This window comes from Danio rerio, chromosome 22, assembly GCF_052040795.2.
Source record: "Danio rerio strain M-AB ecotype USA chromosome 22, GRCz13ab, whole genome shotgun sequence".
NCBI classification, from domain to species: Eukaryota; Metazoa; Chordata; class Actinopteri; order Cypriniformes; family Danionidae; genus Danio; species Danio rerio.
Window position 1 is genome coordinate 9,880,001 of NC_141042.1, and position 17,500 is coordinate 9,897,500.

Genomic DNA, 17,500 nt, shown 5'->3' on the forward strand with positions numbered 1-17,500 from the left:
TATGATGCTTAAACCAGGTGTTAGTACTTTTGGCAGTTGTGGGCAGGTGCCAAGTTCTGCTGGACAATCAAATCAGCATCTCCGTTAAGCTGAATGTGAACTTTTCAATGAAATTCTAATTTATTGAGATGCACCTGTTTATAGCAATAGATGTCAGTAGTTTCCAGCCATGTTCACAAAGGCCCCTCAACACTGCACATTTTGCATGTCTCCTTAATCATGTTTGTGTTTGTACAGAAGAAAAAAAAAACTAATCTGAACTCTGATGTTAATTTTAATATGAGTATTTATGATTTTCAGTCTTTCAGACTGCAGTATTACAGAAGAAGGTTATAAAGCTCTGGCTTCAGCTCTGAGATCAAACCCTTCACACCTGATAGAGCTGGATCTCAGAGGAAATGATCCTGGACAATCAGGAGTGAAGGAGCTCACTGAGTTACTGCAGGATCCACACTGTACACTGAAGACACTGAGGTGAGGGACTTGTCACTTCAAGTACACTAGTTTTGTAAGATAAATAACATTTAAAAATTAAAGCTTTTAAGTTACTAAAATAAATCTTCATATGTCATGTAATGCCACTGTACCTCTTCTCTTTTTCAGGTGCTTTAGTTCTGCGTCTGATGAAGCCTGTCAGTTTGTGACTGGAATTTTGGGTAAAAACCCATTACTACTGACAGAACTGAATCTGAGTGGTCGAGAACTAGGAGACACACAAGTGAATCAACTCTCTACTCTACTGCAGGATAAACACTGTAGACTCAACACACTCAAGTGAGTATTACACAGTTTATTATGAGGGAGGACAATGTTTTTTATGTGGTCAGTCAATATTTGGTCTAAATTATCATGTTATATCAAACGGAGTAATTGCAATATACAGGTGCCAACAGATATAGGATAATGGAATATCACTTAAATGTATGTCTTTTAGTAATATTTCTCAGTGCATAGCAGAATCATGTAATCCTGGCACTGAATTTTCTTTTTTTTAAGCAGGTGATTGTAAATCATTTGTGCACAACCGATTATAGTGTTGGTTCCTTAAAGATTGTTTATAATTATATACACAATCACTATACAGCATACCTGTCAACATTGGGATGTGAAAATAAGGGATATGCCCAGCATAATAAGGGATTCCCCCAACGAACCACGTTTAACAGCAAGGGCCGACCCCTGGTGGTTCGGTGGTATGGGTTGCGCATAGGGAGGCTCGGCTGTTCAGAGAAAGACTGAAAATATGGGAGAAATACAGAAAAATACCTTTACGGGATGATAGCGGGATAGATCTGTAAAATACGGAAGAATCCCAGGAAAAATGGGACGGTTGACAGGTATGCTACACTCTAAAAGAAAAAGGTTCCTAGAGGTTATATAGAACCTTGGGGTTCTATGCTTGGCCAGTAAAACCTTTTACCCAAAAAATGGTTCCATTTAGAACCCTTTGAGTGCAAAGAACCTTTTTGATTAAAATGGTTCTATAGTTTTTGATTCATAATGTAATTATCTAGTAAAGATTATAAAATAATTATAAGCTATAACACAGATATAAAAAGCTTTTTGAGTCAAAACCTAATAAAATGAATGCTGTGGTCAAAAAGTTTTAGTATGATGGGATTTTTTTCATTCAGGTTTGCACATTAGCATATACATACATTAGCATACATTAGCATATAACTTATATTTTATATATACTTCATATTTAACATTTTAACAAATTATTTTGTGAAATAAATAAAATAACTAGTTAATTTATTTAGACTGTGCAGTACCATGTTTTTATGATTTAATATATTATCGTGGACAGGTGGTGAAGAGCCTCGAGAGTGACGGGTAATTTTTCGAAAGGAGAAGTCCACTACAGCTTTATCATTCACACAATATATATATATATTAATATATATATATATATATATATACTTAAAGGTTTAATATTTCACAATACATTTAGCCTGCATTTTTGTGTCCTTTATAAATAACACCTGATCTTTCATCTATGGATTATTAAAATATGTTTGGCTTTAAAATGTTTAAAAGGTTGATGGTCAATCTAGCCAGCCACCGTGACTCTGGCCTGCCGTGCATACACAGACTTGGTGCAGGCACGAGCGCTGCACTGCTACCTAAATAAGAGCCCTTAAATGGTTCTAAATAGAACCATTCAACTTGAGATCGAAGAACCATTTGGGGTTCTATTTAATGAACCCTTAAAATGGTTCTATTTAGAACCTTTTTGGGGTTCCATATATGAAGCGCTTGATAGAACCATTTTTGGTTCTATATATAACCGTTTCTTTTAAGAGTGTATACAGTGCTATTTTACGTTGATCATAGACTTTCTGTGTCTGAATACTGGTTCACTCCCCAGAAATCTAAAAAGCGCTGCTTGTTTCATTTCTGTCTTTGCTCTATTGTATGGAAGTATGCTTGTTATGTGTTTGTTATATTGTATAAAGATAGGCTCCACTACAGAATCGCAATAAACTTATGAATTATTTTCAAATAGAGCTATTCAAGTCATCTGGTGAAATTGTTTTCATATCTTAAAACATATTTCAGAAAAACAAAAGAATACAATGTATTTTTCCAGTATTGTACAGCCTACAGTAGTCAATGCATTAGCTAACATGAATAAACAATAAGCATCATGTATTGTTACAGCAATTACTAATGTTCGTTAAAGGTTCAGGACACCCTGGATAACTTTTTTTTTTATATTGACAGATATGTGTGTGTTGAGCATCAGTTAAGACAATGTTAGCACCTGTCAGCTTTAATTGTGGGGGAAACTGGATAATTTTGAGCTTTTGTCAGCTAATTTCAGCTTCCGGTTTTAAAATGATTTTTGGGGCGGGATCAAAATCGGCGACGTAGCACAGTACAGCAAGTGCAATGATGACGCGTCGGTTTCTCATTATTATTCATAGCGGAGTTTTCTTATCCTATGAGAAGAGCCGGCTGCTTAATTATTCATGAGACCTGCCAGAGTCAAGCCCGAGCTGTGTCCCGGACCCACGGGCACACAGTATTTAGCCATTCATGAAGGCTCATATGCGTTTGTTTCCATGATCCACGTGGTTTGTTGCATGTTTTCCCCCGCGATCTTGTCAGGGCCGATCATACAGCAAAGCTGTGTGTGTGCTGCAAGCATTTTTGTCGGGAGAGCAGCACGAGAATTAGAGAATGGCGGACGCTGTCTTTTATCAGGAGTTCGTTCACATTCAGACACATCCCTGTGCTGCTGTGTTTGCCTAAATCCTCCAGATTACCAGCAGGGCTAACGGTTAAAATAGACAGGTCAGGAGACCTGCTGCACTGAGTCTGTTGGATACGGGGATTGAGGGAGAATCCTCATTTATAGGGTTTATATGAACACACTTATCTTTATAATGATATAAATTGTGGTTATGTGTATATGAAATTACGAATAACAAATGTAGCAGGGCATTCAATCACTGTTTATTTCTTTGCATTTTAACTTTGTAAACTATAAACTCATGCGTCTCCTCACGGTTTGTCTCATTTTGTGAGCTAGCTTCGTTCGCTCACGTTCTCCCCTGCTGGCCACGCCCACTCCTGCCCGATGCTCGCGAAGCTCCACGCACATTAATCATGCATCTTTTGAAAAAATTCTGAAGTAGACTTTAACCGAAAGTGGGGGGTGTCATGGCCCTTTAAAGGGTTTGTTCACCAAAAAAGGTGTTCATTTATTCACCCTCAAGCCTCCCAAGTTGTAGGTGCCATTTTTCTAGATGAGTTTTTACAGAAACTGTGGTCTTTGGTGATTATACGTCACTAGCTACCATTATTTTAATGCACCAGAATTTTCTAAAAACTTAGTTAATCATTAGAGATACAGTTTGAGTCATTGTCTTTTCTCTTTCTGTCTTCAGTCTGTGTAGATGCAGTATTACAGAGAAACAGTTTGAGATCCTGACTTCAGCTCTGAAATCAAACCCATCACACCTGAGAGAACTGAACCTCAGTGAGAATAAACTAGGAGACTCTGGGTTTAAAAGCCTTGGCTCTCTACTGACGAACCAACAATTCAAGCTGGAGAAACTAATGTTAGTATCGTTATCCTGTACAGCAGATACTGTGAGATTGAATTTTCAACAATTATGTATTTCTTTCCAGACAATAACGTTATTCGGTGGCACTCATTGTTATTGTGTTTTTCACAATTTTTTTTATCAAGATTTTTAATACTGATTCACACAAGATGAGAAACAGATATAATTAATAAAACTATGATGAAAATGTATTGTCATTTCTGTCAAGAAATTAAAGTGAAATTCATTGTTCAAACTCAAGAGAGGGGGACAGTTTGGAAAAAGTGAGTTTTGGTGTGCACATCTGAACTGTAATGTACTGATCTCTCTTTGGAATGTAAGCTATCATTAGCTGTGTGCCTCATTAAGCTTTCAAAAATGTCAGTTTGTGGTAGATAAACCTGATGTGGGTTCTTTAAAGTGTACCTCTCAGTAAACTCAAACGACTGCTAAAAGGCCATCCATCATTGCACTGGTGGTCTACCTTCATCCCACTGACCTTTTGCTTTTTATTTTTTGTTAAAAGTAATTGTCAATGTTTAAAATCATTGGGCAATGGGTTAAACATTTCTACACTGATTTCTGTACCACACACATTATATGGCTACAAAGCAATGTATGCTCTATTTTCACATTCAGTTTGGCTGATCACACACATTATGGTCTGAGAATCTTCTTTCTGTGACAGCCATACTCTGGTGAAAAATGTATTGGAAAAAGAAAATATATTTGATCTAGCGCTTAAAGAAGATTGCTAAATGGATCTAAACAATTATCATCTCTGTTTGTCTTCAGTCTGTGTGTTTGCAGTATTAGAGAGAAGCAGTGTGAGATCCTGACTTCAGCTCTGAAATCAAACCCATCACACCTGAGAGAACTGAACCTCAGTGGGAATGAACTCAGGCACTTAAGAGTGAAGAAATTTTTTGATGTGCTGAAAAAATCAAGCTGTAAACTGGAGCGACTGAGGTAAGAAACATTAGCAGCTAAGAAATTGTCTCTTGGAAGTGGATGAAACAGAATTTTATTCTATTCAGAAGCTTATCTTAAATCTCTAAATGCAGGTTAAGATACTGTAGTATACAAGCCGATGATTGTGCTGAACTGACTTCAGCTCTGAAATCAAACCCATCACACCTGAGAGAACTGGACCTCAGTGGAAACAATCTAGGAGACTCTGCAGTGAAAAACCTCAGTGATTTACTGATGAACCAAAAATTCAAGCTGAATAAACTATGGTTAGTAACATTATATTGTACAACAGTAAGATGAAAGCTTATGTTATATGATTGACTGATGGTTCATGCTGTATGTGTGTCAGTAGACAACATTAACTACTGAAGCATTTCAAACTTAGGGGTTGTAAATGTGTTTTATATGCTCACAGTCTGCAAAATCGCTGCAACAAAAAGAGTTAAAATTTAGATTAGTTTGCTGTCAGAATAAAATGTCTTAATAATTTACCTCACCCTTATCGTCCAAGATATTTTTTTTCTTTCTTCAGTGAACAATAAACATTTTTTTAAGGAAAACATGCTGTGGGCTGAACTTCAAAACTGTTTTTGTTTCAGAGCAGTTTCAGGAAGTTCTAAATTATATTTTAGGGTCATACCAAGATAATGTATTTATCAAATAAATAAATACATTAATATATTTGTAAGTTTAAACCACTGAGCACCATAGAAGTCAACTATATGCAGCAAAATCCTACATGTTTTCCTCAAAAATATATATTTGTTTGGTTTAAAGTACTGTAACATCATTTGCTGGACTATTTTGTTAGAGTACATGGTTTAAAATCACCATTGATACCTTTTAGAAAATTTACTTTTAAACAAAAAATGTTTGTTATTTTTGTTTAAAATACATGCTGGAATAGTTGGCGGTTCAATCCTCTGTGGCGACCTCTGATATACTGTATAAAAGACTAAGCCGAAGGAAAAAAAAAAATGTATATTTTTGTAGTTAACCTAGTTAATGCTATCAAATTATGATTCATGACCAGATTGTATTAGTTTTCTGAAACTAACCTCATGAACCCTATATTCATTCTATATTTCAACTGTATTCCCAAATCCTAGTTATTCTTCTTTCTTGGTCATGTTGGTGTATTACTGACTGTGCCTCATTCACTCATGATGTACTACACTCAATTTTGTCACGATTACACATAAAAGACGTGGAACCCAAATGAAAGTAAAACAGTCTTTATTGACGAGTTTCACAAAAACAGGAAAAAAGGTAAAAGGCTGGGAGTGCAGTAGTCCAGAGTCAATGAAGAGGAGAAGGGTGGATCGGCAGCGCTGATAAAATGTCCATGACAGACGTCGACAGAGAGGATCACACATCTACTTCTACACCTGCAGCGCGCTGATTATCAGTTGAGCGGTGTTGCGCAATAGTTCCAGTGACAATGATCATGTGACCGCTCGGCTGATGACATGAAAACAAACACCCACTGACAGGCACGCGACTCCCACACAAACACAGAGAGAGAAGCACACATACTAGAAACACATACCATATAAATAACTGTCACACAACGCAGACACTTCAAATAAAGAGCGGATAGATCCACAACCGTGACATTATTTCCCACTGAATCTGATTCTTTGTCTTTTCTCTTTCTGTCTTCAGTCTGAGTGATTGCATTATTACAGAGGAACAGTGTGAGATCCTGACTTCAGCTCTGAAATCAAACCCATCACACCTGAGAGAACTGAACCTCAATGGGAATAGACTAGGAGACTATGGAACTGATGGACTTAGACATCTGCTGAGCAGTGTGGATTGCAAGCTGAATAAACTACAGTTAGTAACATTATTATGTACAGAAGTACTGATTAGTTGAATTTTACTGTTGAGTTATTTAAAAAAAAAAAAGACCAATTAACTTTTTAAAATTTTATAATGATATCTGACTTATTTTATTTAAAAATTGACAAAAGGGAAAATGGAAAAACCTTTATAAAAAGTGTGACTATAGATTATTCTGACAAAATTATGGTTTCTACAACACGGATGGTAGTGAAGACTAAATAGGATCAATAACTCATGTTTTGGAGATTAGTTTATAAAGTTAGCAACAGAAGATTACCTCAAATATTTGTTCAATTAATCATTTTTTATATACATTTCCAGACTAAAACAGGTTTCAACACGTATTACCTCTGAAAAGCAAGAAAAGGTCCATTGTTCCAAACAATACACAAACTTTTTCAATCAGTTCTTTGTTGATGTTCTTTTTTTAAATACACTTTTAATTTATAACTATTCATTCACTTAAAACTGAGTTTAATAGTATCCAATTCTAGCTATATGGTTTATGATTCTGTAAGTAAGTTTCAATTTTTCATTTCTAGAACGTGTGTGCCATTCACAAATTACAAATTAATCCATACACAAATTTAACATCTGATGTCATTGATTTTTCTGTTTCTGTCTTCAGTCTGTGTGATTGCAGTATTACAGGGAAACAGTTGCACTTCCTGATTGCAGTTATGTGTATGGACCCATCACACCTGAGGGTACTGGACCTCAGTAAGAATCAAATAAAAAGCAGAGGAATGAACATGCTGTGTGATATGCTGAATAAACCACGCTGTAAACTCAAGAGGTGAGGAAGACACAAGAAAATGCTTAAAATACTTTTTTTAACTTTGTATTTTAACTTTTAAGCTTTTACTCACCATCTCACGAAGGACTTCACAATATATTTGTGAGCAATAATTCCTGCTAGTGATGGGCTGTATTTTATCAAACTCTCACCAGGGACTAAACACATGTCAAATTTGCAGAGTTAAATGATGCAGGTTTCATTTCATTTTTTTATGTAATGTTATTTCAGTGAACAGTAACATTCATAACATGAGTATGCGCTTTAACAAAAATAGCAGAGACCGTAGAGCAAACAAAAGCAGGATAATAACTACATGACACAATTTTTCTAAATTATATGCACAAAATAGTATTTCATTATTTTTTCCACAAACAGAGGAAGTGTCTTTCAACAAGTTTGTTTATTAAATAAGAAGCGGTTGTCTGCATTGATTAGGGTTAGGTTACTTTTTACCAGCTGAAACATAATCATCCATTCAGTAATTATCCAATTAGAGGCTCTTATCTATATGCTTCTGCTCTCCAATATGGCTGACTGATGATGCATTTTAAAACACCTATATTGGACTTCTACGGTGCTTAGGGGTAAAAGCTTCCCAACTACAGCTTCAAAGAACATTACAGAACTGTCTTACCAAAACAATCATTGAATTCCTTAAAAAAATAATGTACTTTTACCATAAAAGCTTGCGTCTCAAAGCTACCCAGCAGGCACAGGAACTCAACATGATGTCAGATTGACATTGTACCCCAACGTTGTGAGGTACTTAACGTCAGACCAACATCAGTGTCCAAGGTCGAACAGACATTGCATTTTGGTTACTTATCAACACAACCTAAAAACAACCAAATATCAACGTCTAATGATGTTATAGCTTGATGATGTGTGGACATTACCACTATGACGTCTATCAGATGTTGGATTTTGGTAGCCATACCTGATGAATAAATGTCAATATTCAATGTCAATATGACGTTTGCTTAATATGCTGGCTCTGTTGGATTTGGGTCACTTACCAACGCAAGCTAAAAACAACCAAATATCAACGTCTTTTGACATTGTTTTTGGACGTCAAAATAATTTACAATGAATTTTGGTTACTTAACCTCACAACCTAAATCTTACCAAATAATAACATCTTATGACATTGTGTGCCTGCTGGGTAGTGTCAGACAAGCTCTTGTGGTTAAAAAGTATATATGTTTTAGTTCCCCTTCGGGGGGAACTTCAGCACTATAAGTGGATTTGATTGTAAAATCCACGCATTGGGAGGTTCGGTTCAGAAGCTACTCGTCTGAAAGAGTATTGAACGGGCCAATTAAGAATGAATTGGCAGCGCAAGCCTGCGCAGGTGAGCGGCATAAGCAATCAACTGAGTATATAAGCTCACCTGGCGCAGCAGACGCTATCCTTTTCGCTTCAGAGACTTTCTGATCGAGTCGATGAGGGTTCCTCCTGCTGTGACCAGCGATTCTGAGCGAACGAGAGCATTCTCCCGGTCCAGAGTGTGTACACGCAGTGGCAGACGGTCGAGCTGGGTTTCTCCCTTGCCTGGCGTTCTTTGGGTCCGGTCCTCCAGAGCGGTGCGTATAAAGTTGCAAACTTCACAGAAAGAGCAACACAGTCGTGCAGCACGTCCTTATCAGGACGGCGCTCCGACTGTGCGTTTCTGGATGCGGTGGTTTCCTGTCCTCGGATGATGGGCGCGGGCACTGTTACATGTCTGGGGGTCCAGCATGTTAATGCGCTGCTCGCGGGCAGTTCATGTCGTCATCGCGATGCCATGACTGTTGCGCAAGATCGCGGTTAGCCTTTGCAAAAAGGCGAACCACCCCAGTTGTCCCCTGCTCTGCAGCGGGCACTCGGGCAGATCTGAGGGTTTCAGCGAGAGATAATCCGTCGCCCACGGGCCCGCGGACCTCCCGCTCCTCTAAGCGCTCCATCCAAGCTTCGGGCGGAGGAAGCGATCCGTCTAACAGATGGTAGCCCTTACGCCCGATGACACCGGAGACCAGATGTCCACCGCGGCATCGGAGGGTGGGCTTTCATTGTCCGATGATGATCCAGACCCACTCGCCCCCTTCGGGCTGGTGAGCGCTGTCACTACGGATCCTGAAACGGACATGTTAGCCGTGCTTTCCCGGGCTGCTTCGGCCGTGGGTTGGAGATGGTTTATCCCCCAGCTCCGCGGCCGGACCGACTAGAGGGGCGTTCCCTTCTTCCCGGAGGTGCACAGTAGGCTCACGCGGTCTTGTAAAGCACTTTTTTCTGCTCGTGCTGCGTGTTCCTCCACCCTAACCACTCTTGACGGTGAAACAGCCAGGGGGTATGTGGCGATTCCTCAGGTTGAGTGCGCGATGGCGGTAAATCCGCGCGGCGCCTCTTCTTGGCGGGGTCCGCCTCGTCTCCCATCCAAAGCCTGTAAGTTATCTACCTCCCTCGGAGCTAGAGCTTACATAGCTGCGGGCCAGGCTGCTTCCGCCTTGCATGCGATAGCCACCTACCAGCGCTACCAAGCGCAGGCGCTGGCCGAGCTGCACGAGGGTGGGTCCAACCCAGGCTTACGAGCTTCGCACCGCCGCCGACTTGGCTCTTCGGACTACTGAGTCCGCTGCGTGTGCGTTGGGGAGGACGATGTCCACATTAGTGGTCCAGGAGCGCCACCCCTGGCTGATATGCGCAAAGTCGACAAAGTCCGCTTTCTTGACTTCCCCATATCCCCAGCCAGGTTCGGCGACACTGTCTGTGAATTCACCCAGGAATTCAAGGCGGTGAGAGAGCAGTTGGTGGGTGATGTCTTATCGGCGGTCCGTAGCCCGCTCCGCCCGCCGTGCCATTCATACCTGCTCCTCGCCGAAGGCGCCCGCCTACGAGAGCTGCTCCGCCCCCGCACACGCCTAAGGCGAAGCGAGCGCGTCGGGCACCTCGGAAGCAGGCAGCCCCCCTGCCCAGAACGCCGCTAAGTCCGGCAACGGACCGCGAAGCGCCCCTGGGACAGGCCATCTGGAGAAGAGGGAACTTGCTCTTTCCCCGCTGGAGGGCGGGGCCCCATTTCCAACGGCACTTTTTACTGCCATGAAAACATTATGAAAGGGCACTTTTCACTTCCCCAGATGTGACAGCCCGAAATCTGCCAGTCTGGGACGCTATGCTTTCTAGCTTGCAGATTCGGTGCGTTTCGCCAGTGGCTCACGAGCGCTGGGAGGACGGTCTCCTTTCTCCCACCCCTCGAGCCTCCCCTCCGGAGTTCGGGTTTGGAGTGAGAGCAAATATCTCACCTCCAGCTTTTCCGTGGGACCCGCGAGCTTCCCGGATCAGCACACCCACTCCGCGCTGCCCCACTGCTGGTACGTCAGCGATTGTAGCGATGAGTCCATTAGCGAGAGCTCTGCCTGCCTGGTTAGCGCGGGCCAGCTCTTCGCGGTGGCTCATACGCACAATCAGACTCGGCTATGCGATTCAGTTCGCGAAACGGCCCCCCAAGTCACGGGTGTGTATTCACCAGGGTCAGCCCCCTGTCCGCCCCTGTCTTGCGAGAGGAGATTGCTGTCCTCCTGGCGAAGGATGCAATCGAGCCGCTCCCTCCAGCCGAGATGGAGAGCGGGTTTTACAGCCCACGCTTCATCGTGCCCAAAAAGAGCGGTGGGTCACGGCCAATCCTAGATCTGCGCGTTTTGAACCGCTGCCTGCACAAGCTGCCGTTCAGAATGCTCACGCAGAAGCGCATCCTCCGGTGCGTTCGTCCTCTGGGTTGGTCTGCAGCATTAGACCTGATGGACGCGTATTTCCATGTCTCCACTCTTCCTCGCCACCGACAGTTTCTGCGGTTTGCGTTTGAAGGTCGAGCTTGGCAATACAAAGCCCTCCCCTTCGGGCTCTCTCTGTCTCCGCGGGTCCTCACCAAGCCCGCGGAGGGTGCCTCAGCGCCCCTTCGGCTCGCGGGCATCTGCATACTCAATTTCTTTACGACTGGCTGAATTGCCCTCTCTTTTGATTATGCACAGAGTTGATTATGCACAGAGACAAAGTGCTCTGGCACTTCCACCTGTGGGGGTTTCAGGTCAACCGAGAAAAGAGCAAACTCGCCCCCGTGCAGAGGATCTCTTCTCTCGGGCTGGAGCTGGACTCGGTCACCATGGCAGCGCGCCTCTCCGGAGAGCGCGCTCAGCTGATGCTGTACTGTCTGAGAGAGCTCGACAGTAAAATAGTGGTCCCACTGAAACAATTTCAGAGGCTCCTGGGGCATATGGCATCCGCAGCCGCTTCATGCCGCTCGGATTATTCTATATGAGACCACTTCAGCACTGGCTTCACGATCGAGTCCCCAGACGCGCATGGCACGCGCGCGCACACCGAGTCTCTGTTACTGCGCTGTGTCGCCGCGCCCTCAGCCCTTGGAGCGACCCCTCGTTCCTACAGGCCTGGGTGTCTCTAGAACAGGCGTCCAGTCTTGTTGTCGTTTCAGCAGACGCTTCCAACACGGGCTGGGGGGCTGTGCGTTGCGGGCATGCGGCTGCGGACCTGTGGAAAGGTACCCAGTTGCATTGGCATATCGCCTGGAGCTGTTGGCAGTGTTCCCCGCTCTCCACCGTTTTTTTCCGGTGTTGGAGCGGCAACACGTGCTGGTCAGGACGGACAGTACGGCGGCGGTGGCGTATATCAGCCGTATAGGGGGTATGCGCTCTCGCCGCATGTCTCAGCTCGCCCGCCGTCTGCTCCTCTGGAGTCATCCGCGGCTGAAATCGCTGCACGCCATTCATATTCAGGCAAGCTCAACCGTGCAGCCGATGCGCTCTCACGGCAGCCTTGCGTCCTGGAGAATGGAGACTCCACCCCGAGTCTGTTCAGCTGATATGGGCGCGATTCGGGGAAGCCCAGATCGATCTGTTGCTTCCCCCGAGATCGCTCATTGCCAGTTGTTCTTTCCCTGACCGAGTGCTCTCGGCACGGATGCACTGGCTTACAGCTGGCCTCGGGGCACGCGCAATACGCGTTTCCCCCAGTGAGCCTGCTCGCGCAGTTACTGTGCATGGTCAGGGAGGACGAGGAACAGGTTGCTGGTTGCGCCCCTCTGGCTCAACCGGACCTGGATGTCAGAGCTCTCCCTCGCGATAGCCCTCCCCTGGCAGTCCCTTCGAGAGAGCACCTACTCTCTCAGGGACAGGGCACCACCTGGCACCCTCGCCGATCTTTGAAGAGATTTTTAGACGCGAGGAAGACTTAGGTAACCTCCGATTGCGGTGGCTAATACCGTCACTCGGGCTAGAGCCCCCTCCCCGAGCGCGCCTATGCCCTGACGTGAAGTCTATTCACTGAATGGTGTGTCTCTCGCTGAGAAGACCCCCGTAATTTGCCAGATCAGCGTTGTGCTTTCTTTACGCCGAGAGAAGTTGGAGAGCAGGCTGTCGCCCTCCACACTCAAGGTTACGTGGCTGCCATCTCCGCTCTCATAACGCGGTGGCTGGCAGCACCGTGGGAACGCATAACCTCATCATCCGGTTCCTCAGGGGCGTTAAGCGAATTAATTCTCCCCGCCCCCTCTCATGCCCTCTTAGGATCTCGCCCTCGCTACACAAGCCGCGTCAGATCCCTTCGATCCTCGACTCAGTATTTTCTGTCCCTGAAGACAGCTCTGCTGGTCGCGTTGATATCGATTAGAGGGTCGGGGACCCGGAGGCATTTTTCGGTCAGTGACTCGTGCCTGTAATTGGGCTGGCTTCTCTCACGTATGAGACCCCGCCCGCGATATGTGCCCAAGGTTCCTACCACTCCGTTTTAATACGAGGTAGTGAGCCTGCAAGCGCTGCCCTCGGAGGAGGCAGACCCAGCCCTTATTTATTGTCCAGTTCGCGTTTTGCGTATTATCCGGACCGCACTCAGAGTTTAGATCATCTGAGCAGCTCTTCGTCTGTTATAGCGGTCGGCAGCAGGGAAGTGCCGTACCGAAATAAGTTCCCACTAGATTGTGGATGCCTTTCTTTCACTATCAGAGCCGAGATGAGCCGCGTCCCCCGAGAGCGCGTGCGCACTCCACTCGGAGCTTCGCATCCTCTCGAGCGCGCGCACGCGGCGCCCCTCTAACAGACATCTGTAGAGCTGCGGGCTGGGTGACACCCAACACATTGCAAGGTTTTACAATCTGCGAGTGGAGCCGGTTTCCTCAAGGGTATTAGGTAACCCTTGGTGATTGAGGAAACAATTCGGTAGGGTGTTGAAACACGCTTGCTGCGCCATTTTCCCTAACACGGAGATACGTGCGCCTTTTTATCTGTCAGTAAAGTTCCCCGTCAGGTGAGCCCTGCAGATTCCTCCGTGGCCCCCAGCACTGACTCAGCGGAGGAGTCACTTGCTGGCCCACTACGTTGTAGGTCTGCCCGCTGGTCAGCCCGCGTTTTGGGTAAAGGTGCCTGCTATGCGTGGTCCCCACTAGGCGATCCCATATGCTTATTCAGCCACGGTTAAGTCCCCCCCCCCTGGGCGGACCCGTGTCTTCCCTCCCCGCTAACCACTCTTTTGCTATGCGTACTCCCCCTTTTTAGGGCTAGTCCATATGTAAATTCTGCCATCTATCCCCCCTTGGGTAACGGATGGCCTCCGCAGCGTCCTCCCTATCGGGATTGCACGCTTCCCAACGTACTGTCGTATTTTCCTAGAATTATCTAGATGCTCACGACTTCCCAAAAAATATATATAAATCCATAAAACTTCTGTTGAAGTAGGGTAAATTAGGGCCAGGGACACGTTGGAGGACCGCGCCCCCCATGATGTGGGTGCGTCACGCTTGCTTGACTATCTCCTCATCGGGGGTGTTGGTAAGGTGCAGTCATTATGGCGCTTTCAATGGGCTCCCAATGCGTGGATTTTACAATCAAATCCACTTATAGTGCTGAAGTTCCCCCCGAAGGGGAACGTTCGAGGTTACTAAAGTAACCCTTCGTTCCCCGAGGAGGGGAACGGAAGCACTATACTCCGTCGCCATAATGACTGTCCCTTAGCTGTTGAAAGTCTCTTCAGCTTAAAAAGGATAGCGTCTGCTGCGCCAGGTGAGCTTATATACTCAGTTGATTGCTTATGCCGCTCACCTGCGCAGGCTTGCGCTGCCAATTCATTCTTAATTGGCCCGTTCAATACTCTTTCAGACGAGTAGCTTCTGAACCGAACCTCCCAATGCGTGGATTTTACAATCAAATCCACTTATAGTGCTTCCGTTCCCCTCCTCGGGGAACGAAGGGTTACTTTAGTAACCTCGAACGTTCTTTATTATTATTTCTTCTTTATGACTTTATACATTTAACACTTTATACATGTGTCAAAAGCAGAAAGTAGCAGAGTCTTCTTTGTTTATGGGGGTTTCATGAGCTACTGTCAGAGAAACTTCTTTTTTATTCAGGCTGTGTCCTTTATCTGTGGTGTTTGACCATCTGGGAGTGACAAAAGCAACGGTCTCTGTTCATCTACAGCAGGCCATCATAGCTTGCATAAATAATGTGAAGCTCTAGGAATTTTCTGCCAACAGAAATCTATCAGATGAAATTCCTCATCACATTATGGCTATACATTTACATATACAAAGAAAATACAAATTTGCACCTCCAGGGTCAATATGGATATCTATTTTTTCTGTGTCTGTCTCTTTCTAGACTAAATGACTGTGGCATTACAGATGTTACACCCTTAACTCAGTCTTTGGCTGAGAACAAAGCACTGGAGTTCTTAAAAGAGCTTGAGCTGAGTAAAAATCTAATGGGAGACTCCGAAAAGCAAAAACTCAGTGACCTGCTGCGAGACTCAAACTGTAAACTGAGGTGAGTAAATATCCGGTCAATCTATCTCATTGAGTAGAACTGAAGTGGGGTTCATTACAAGACAATTAGTTAAAACAAAACAATTGCAAAATGCACTTCAATTCTTTTGCATTTTGTGACTTTTCATCAAATTAAAGATGATCAGTTTTATGAATACAAATTTTTCCCAATATAGTATGTACAGTACAATTTTGTCTTGTCTTGGTATTGTGAGCTCAGTGTTGTGTATCATCACACCCCTGCTATTTTGCTCATTAAAATAACAGTGATTATTTTCAGCTTTATTCACTACACACTTGTCTGTTGAATTTTTCATTACAGGCTAGAGGAAGAAGAAGCTTTGGTTAGATGGTTTAAGACATTCTTTACAACAAAGTCAAAAGCTCAAAAACCTGTGGATCTCACAGGAGATGAAAGTTCATCAACAGATGAGGACGCCTCTGAAGGTGTTCAATATAGCACAGTTGTAAATCTGTGTGTGTGTGTGTGTGTGCGTGCGTGCGTGCGTGCGTGCGTGTGCGTGCGTGCGTGTGTGTGCGTGTGTGTGCGTGTTTGCGTGTGTGCGCGTGTGTGCATGTGGCTATTAAGAAGAGATTTCTAATGCATACAAATGCAATATGTATTGTATATTGTATATTTATTGTTGGTTTGTATTCATACAAGGGTATTTTTATTATTTTTAACAGGTGAGACTGATCAGGAGGCTGATGAGTTCTCAAATGAGGTGGATTAGCTGGAAGTGCAGTATAACAACTACATCATGATGTTGCGAGTCAATTTTAGCTTTTCTGTCAAATGATATAAACAATGTCCAATGTGAACAATTAATTTCTTATGGTCTACATCAACACCGGTTCAAATATGTTCTAGTAATATGCATTGTTTATATTTATTTAGATTGCAGTTATATTTAACATATAGGTTTTACATATATTTTAGTTTTTTACCTTTTATATGTAACATGTTCATTTAAGTTTGTAGTAAGTTCTGTGTCTGTCTACAATAAATGATCGAACATTTCTCTACAAAAAAAAAAAGCTTTGGCTGATGGAAGATGGTGTCCGTTTTCCCACATCAGCCATAAGTAACTTTTAATACAACCAGAACCAGCAAACAGCATTTATGTACTGTCCCATAATCCCCTGCACTCTTAAGTTGCTTGTCTGTACAGTGATCAGACAGTCTAAATTATTTTTGTTGAATGTTTTTTTATTAATAATGTATACAGTTATATCGCATGGCAATGTATTGTAAATATATAAATAAAAATGGGATCAATGTATTTGCTTGATCTGTTCATTATTTCAGCAGCTAATTATAAGTATAACCTATGATAGAGCTGTAGACGCAGTGATTCTCCTGTTTATACAGTGGAGATCAGAATAAGAGAGCAATGTACAATTTCAAATTTTCCTAAATCTTTTCAAGGTCACTGGATAGTAGGGCTGCACGATATTTTTCTGCGTTGTATGTTGCAAAATGAATACAATTTCACCAGATGAATTTAATACCTTGTATATATGTAATACAATGTACATACAAGTTATTAATATATATATATATATATATATATATATATATATATATATATATATATATATATATATATATAGGCTAATCTTTAATAATTTAAAATATTTTTACTAAATTATACAAAGTTTCAAATTAATTATATTCCCAACTCAACATTGCATGTGCTGTGATGTGACTATTGCAGATGCGCACATTGCGATATACTGATGTTAAAACTATACATTGTGTGCAGCCCTAATGCTCAGTCTAGTACAGAGATGTCCAAACTTAGTAACCTTTGACTTGCCACACCATACCATATGAGAAGAGAGTAAGAATGAATGTGGAGATTTATGGTGAATGCCTTTAACAGAGACCGTAATTTCTAATTTAACAAAGTTTTTTTTTTTGGTTCATTGATGAGCTATATATCTATCTATCTATCTATCTATCTATCTATCTATCTATCTATCTATCTATCTATCTATCTATCTATCTATCTATCTATC

The 17,500-nt window shown here is 43.0% G+C and overlaps 1 protein-coding gene across 1 annotated transcript in view; it reads left to right on the forward strand.

The window, feature by feature from the left end:
* LOC147838417 (uncharacterized) overlaps positions 1 to 16,516 on the forward strand; it is a 115,974-nt gene extending 99,458 nt beyond the window's left edge. The window contains exons 31-40 of the mRNA XM_087303308.1: positions 301 to 474; positions 604 to 774; positions 3,897 to 4,070; positions 4,851 to 5,024; positions 5,120 to 5,293; positions 6,693 to 6,866; positions 7,504 to 7,671; positions 15,315 to 15,479; positions 15,801 to 15,925; positions 16,166 to 16,516. Coding sequence (XP_087159434.1) covers positions 301 to 474; positions 604 to 774; positions 3,897 to 4,070; positions 4,851 to 5,024; positions 5,120 to 5,293; positions 6,693 to 6,866; positions 7,504 to 7,671; positions 15,315 to 15,479; positions 15,801 to 15,925; positions 16,166 to 16,212 — 1,546 coding nt within the window. The 3' untranslated portion in view covers positions 16,213 to 16,516. The remainder of the gene's footprint in view (positions 1 to 300; positions 475 to 603; positions 775 to 3,896; positions 4,071 to 4,850; positions 5,025 to 5,119; positions 5,294 to 6,692; positions 6,867 to 7,503; positions 7,672 to 15,314; positions 15,480 to 15,800; positions 15,926 to 16,165) is intronic.
* The last annotated feature ends 984 nt before the right edge of the window (positions 16,517 to 17,500 follow it).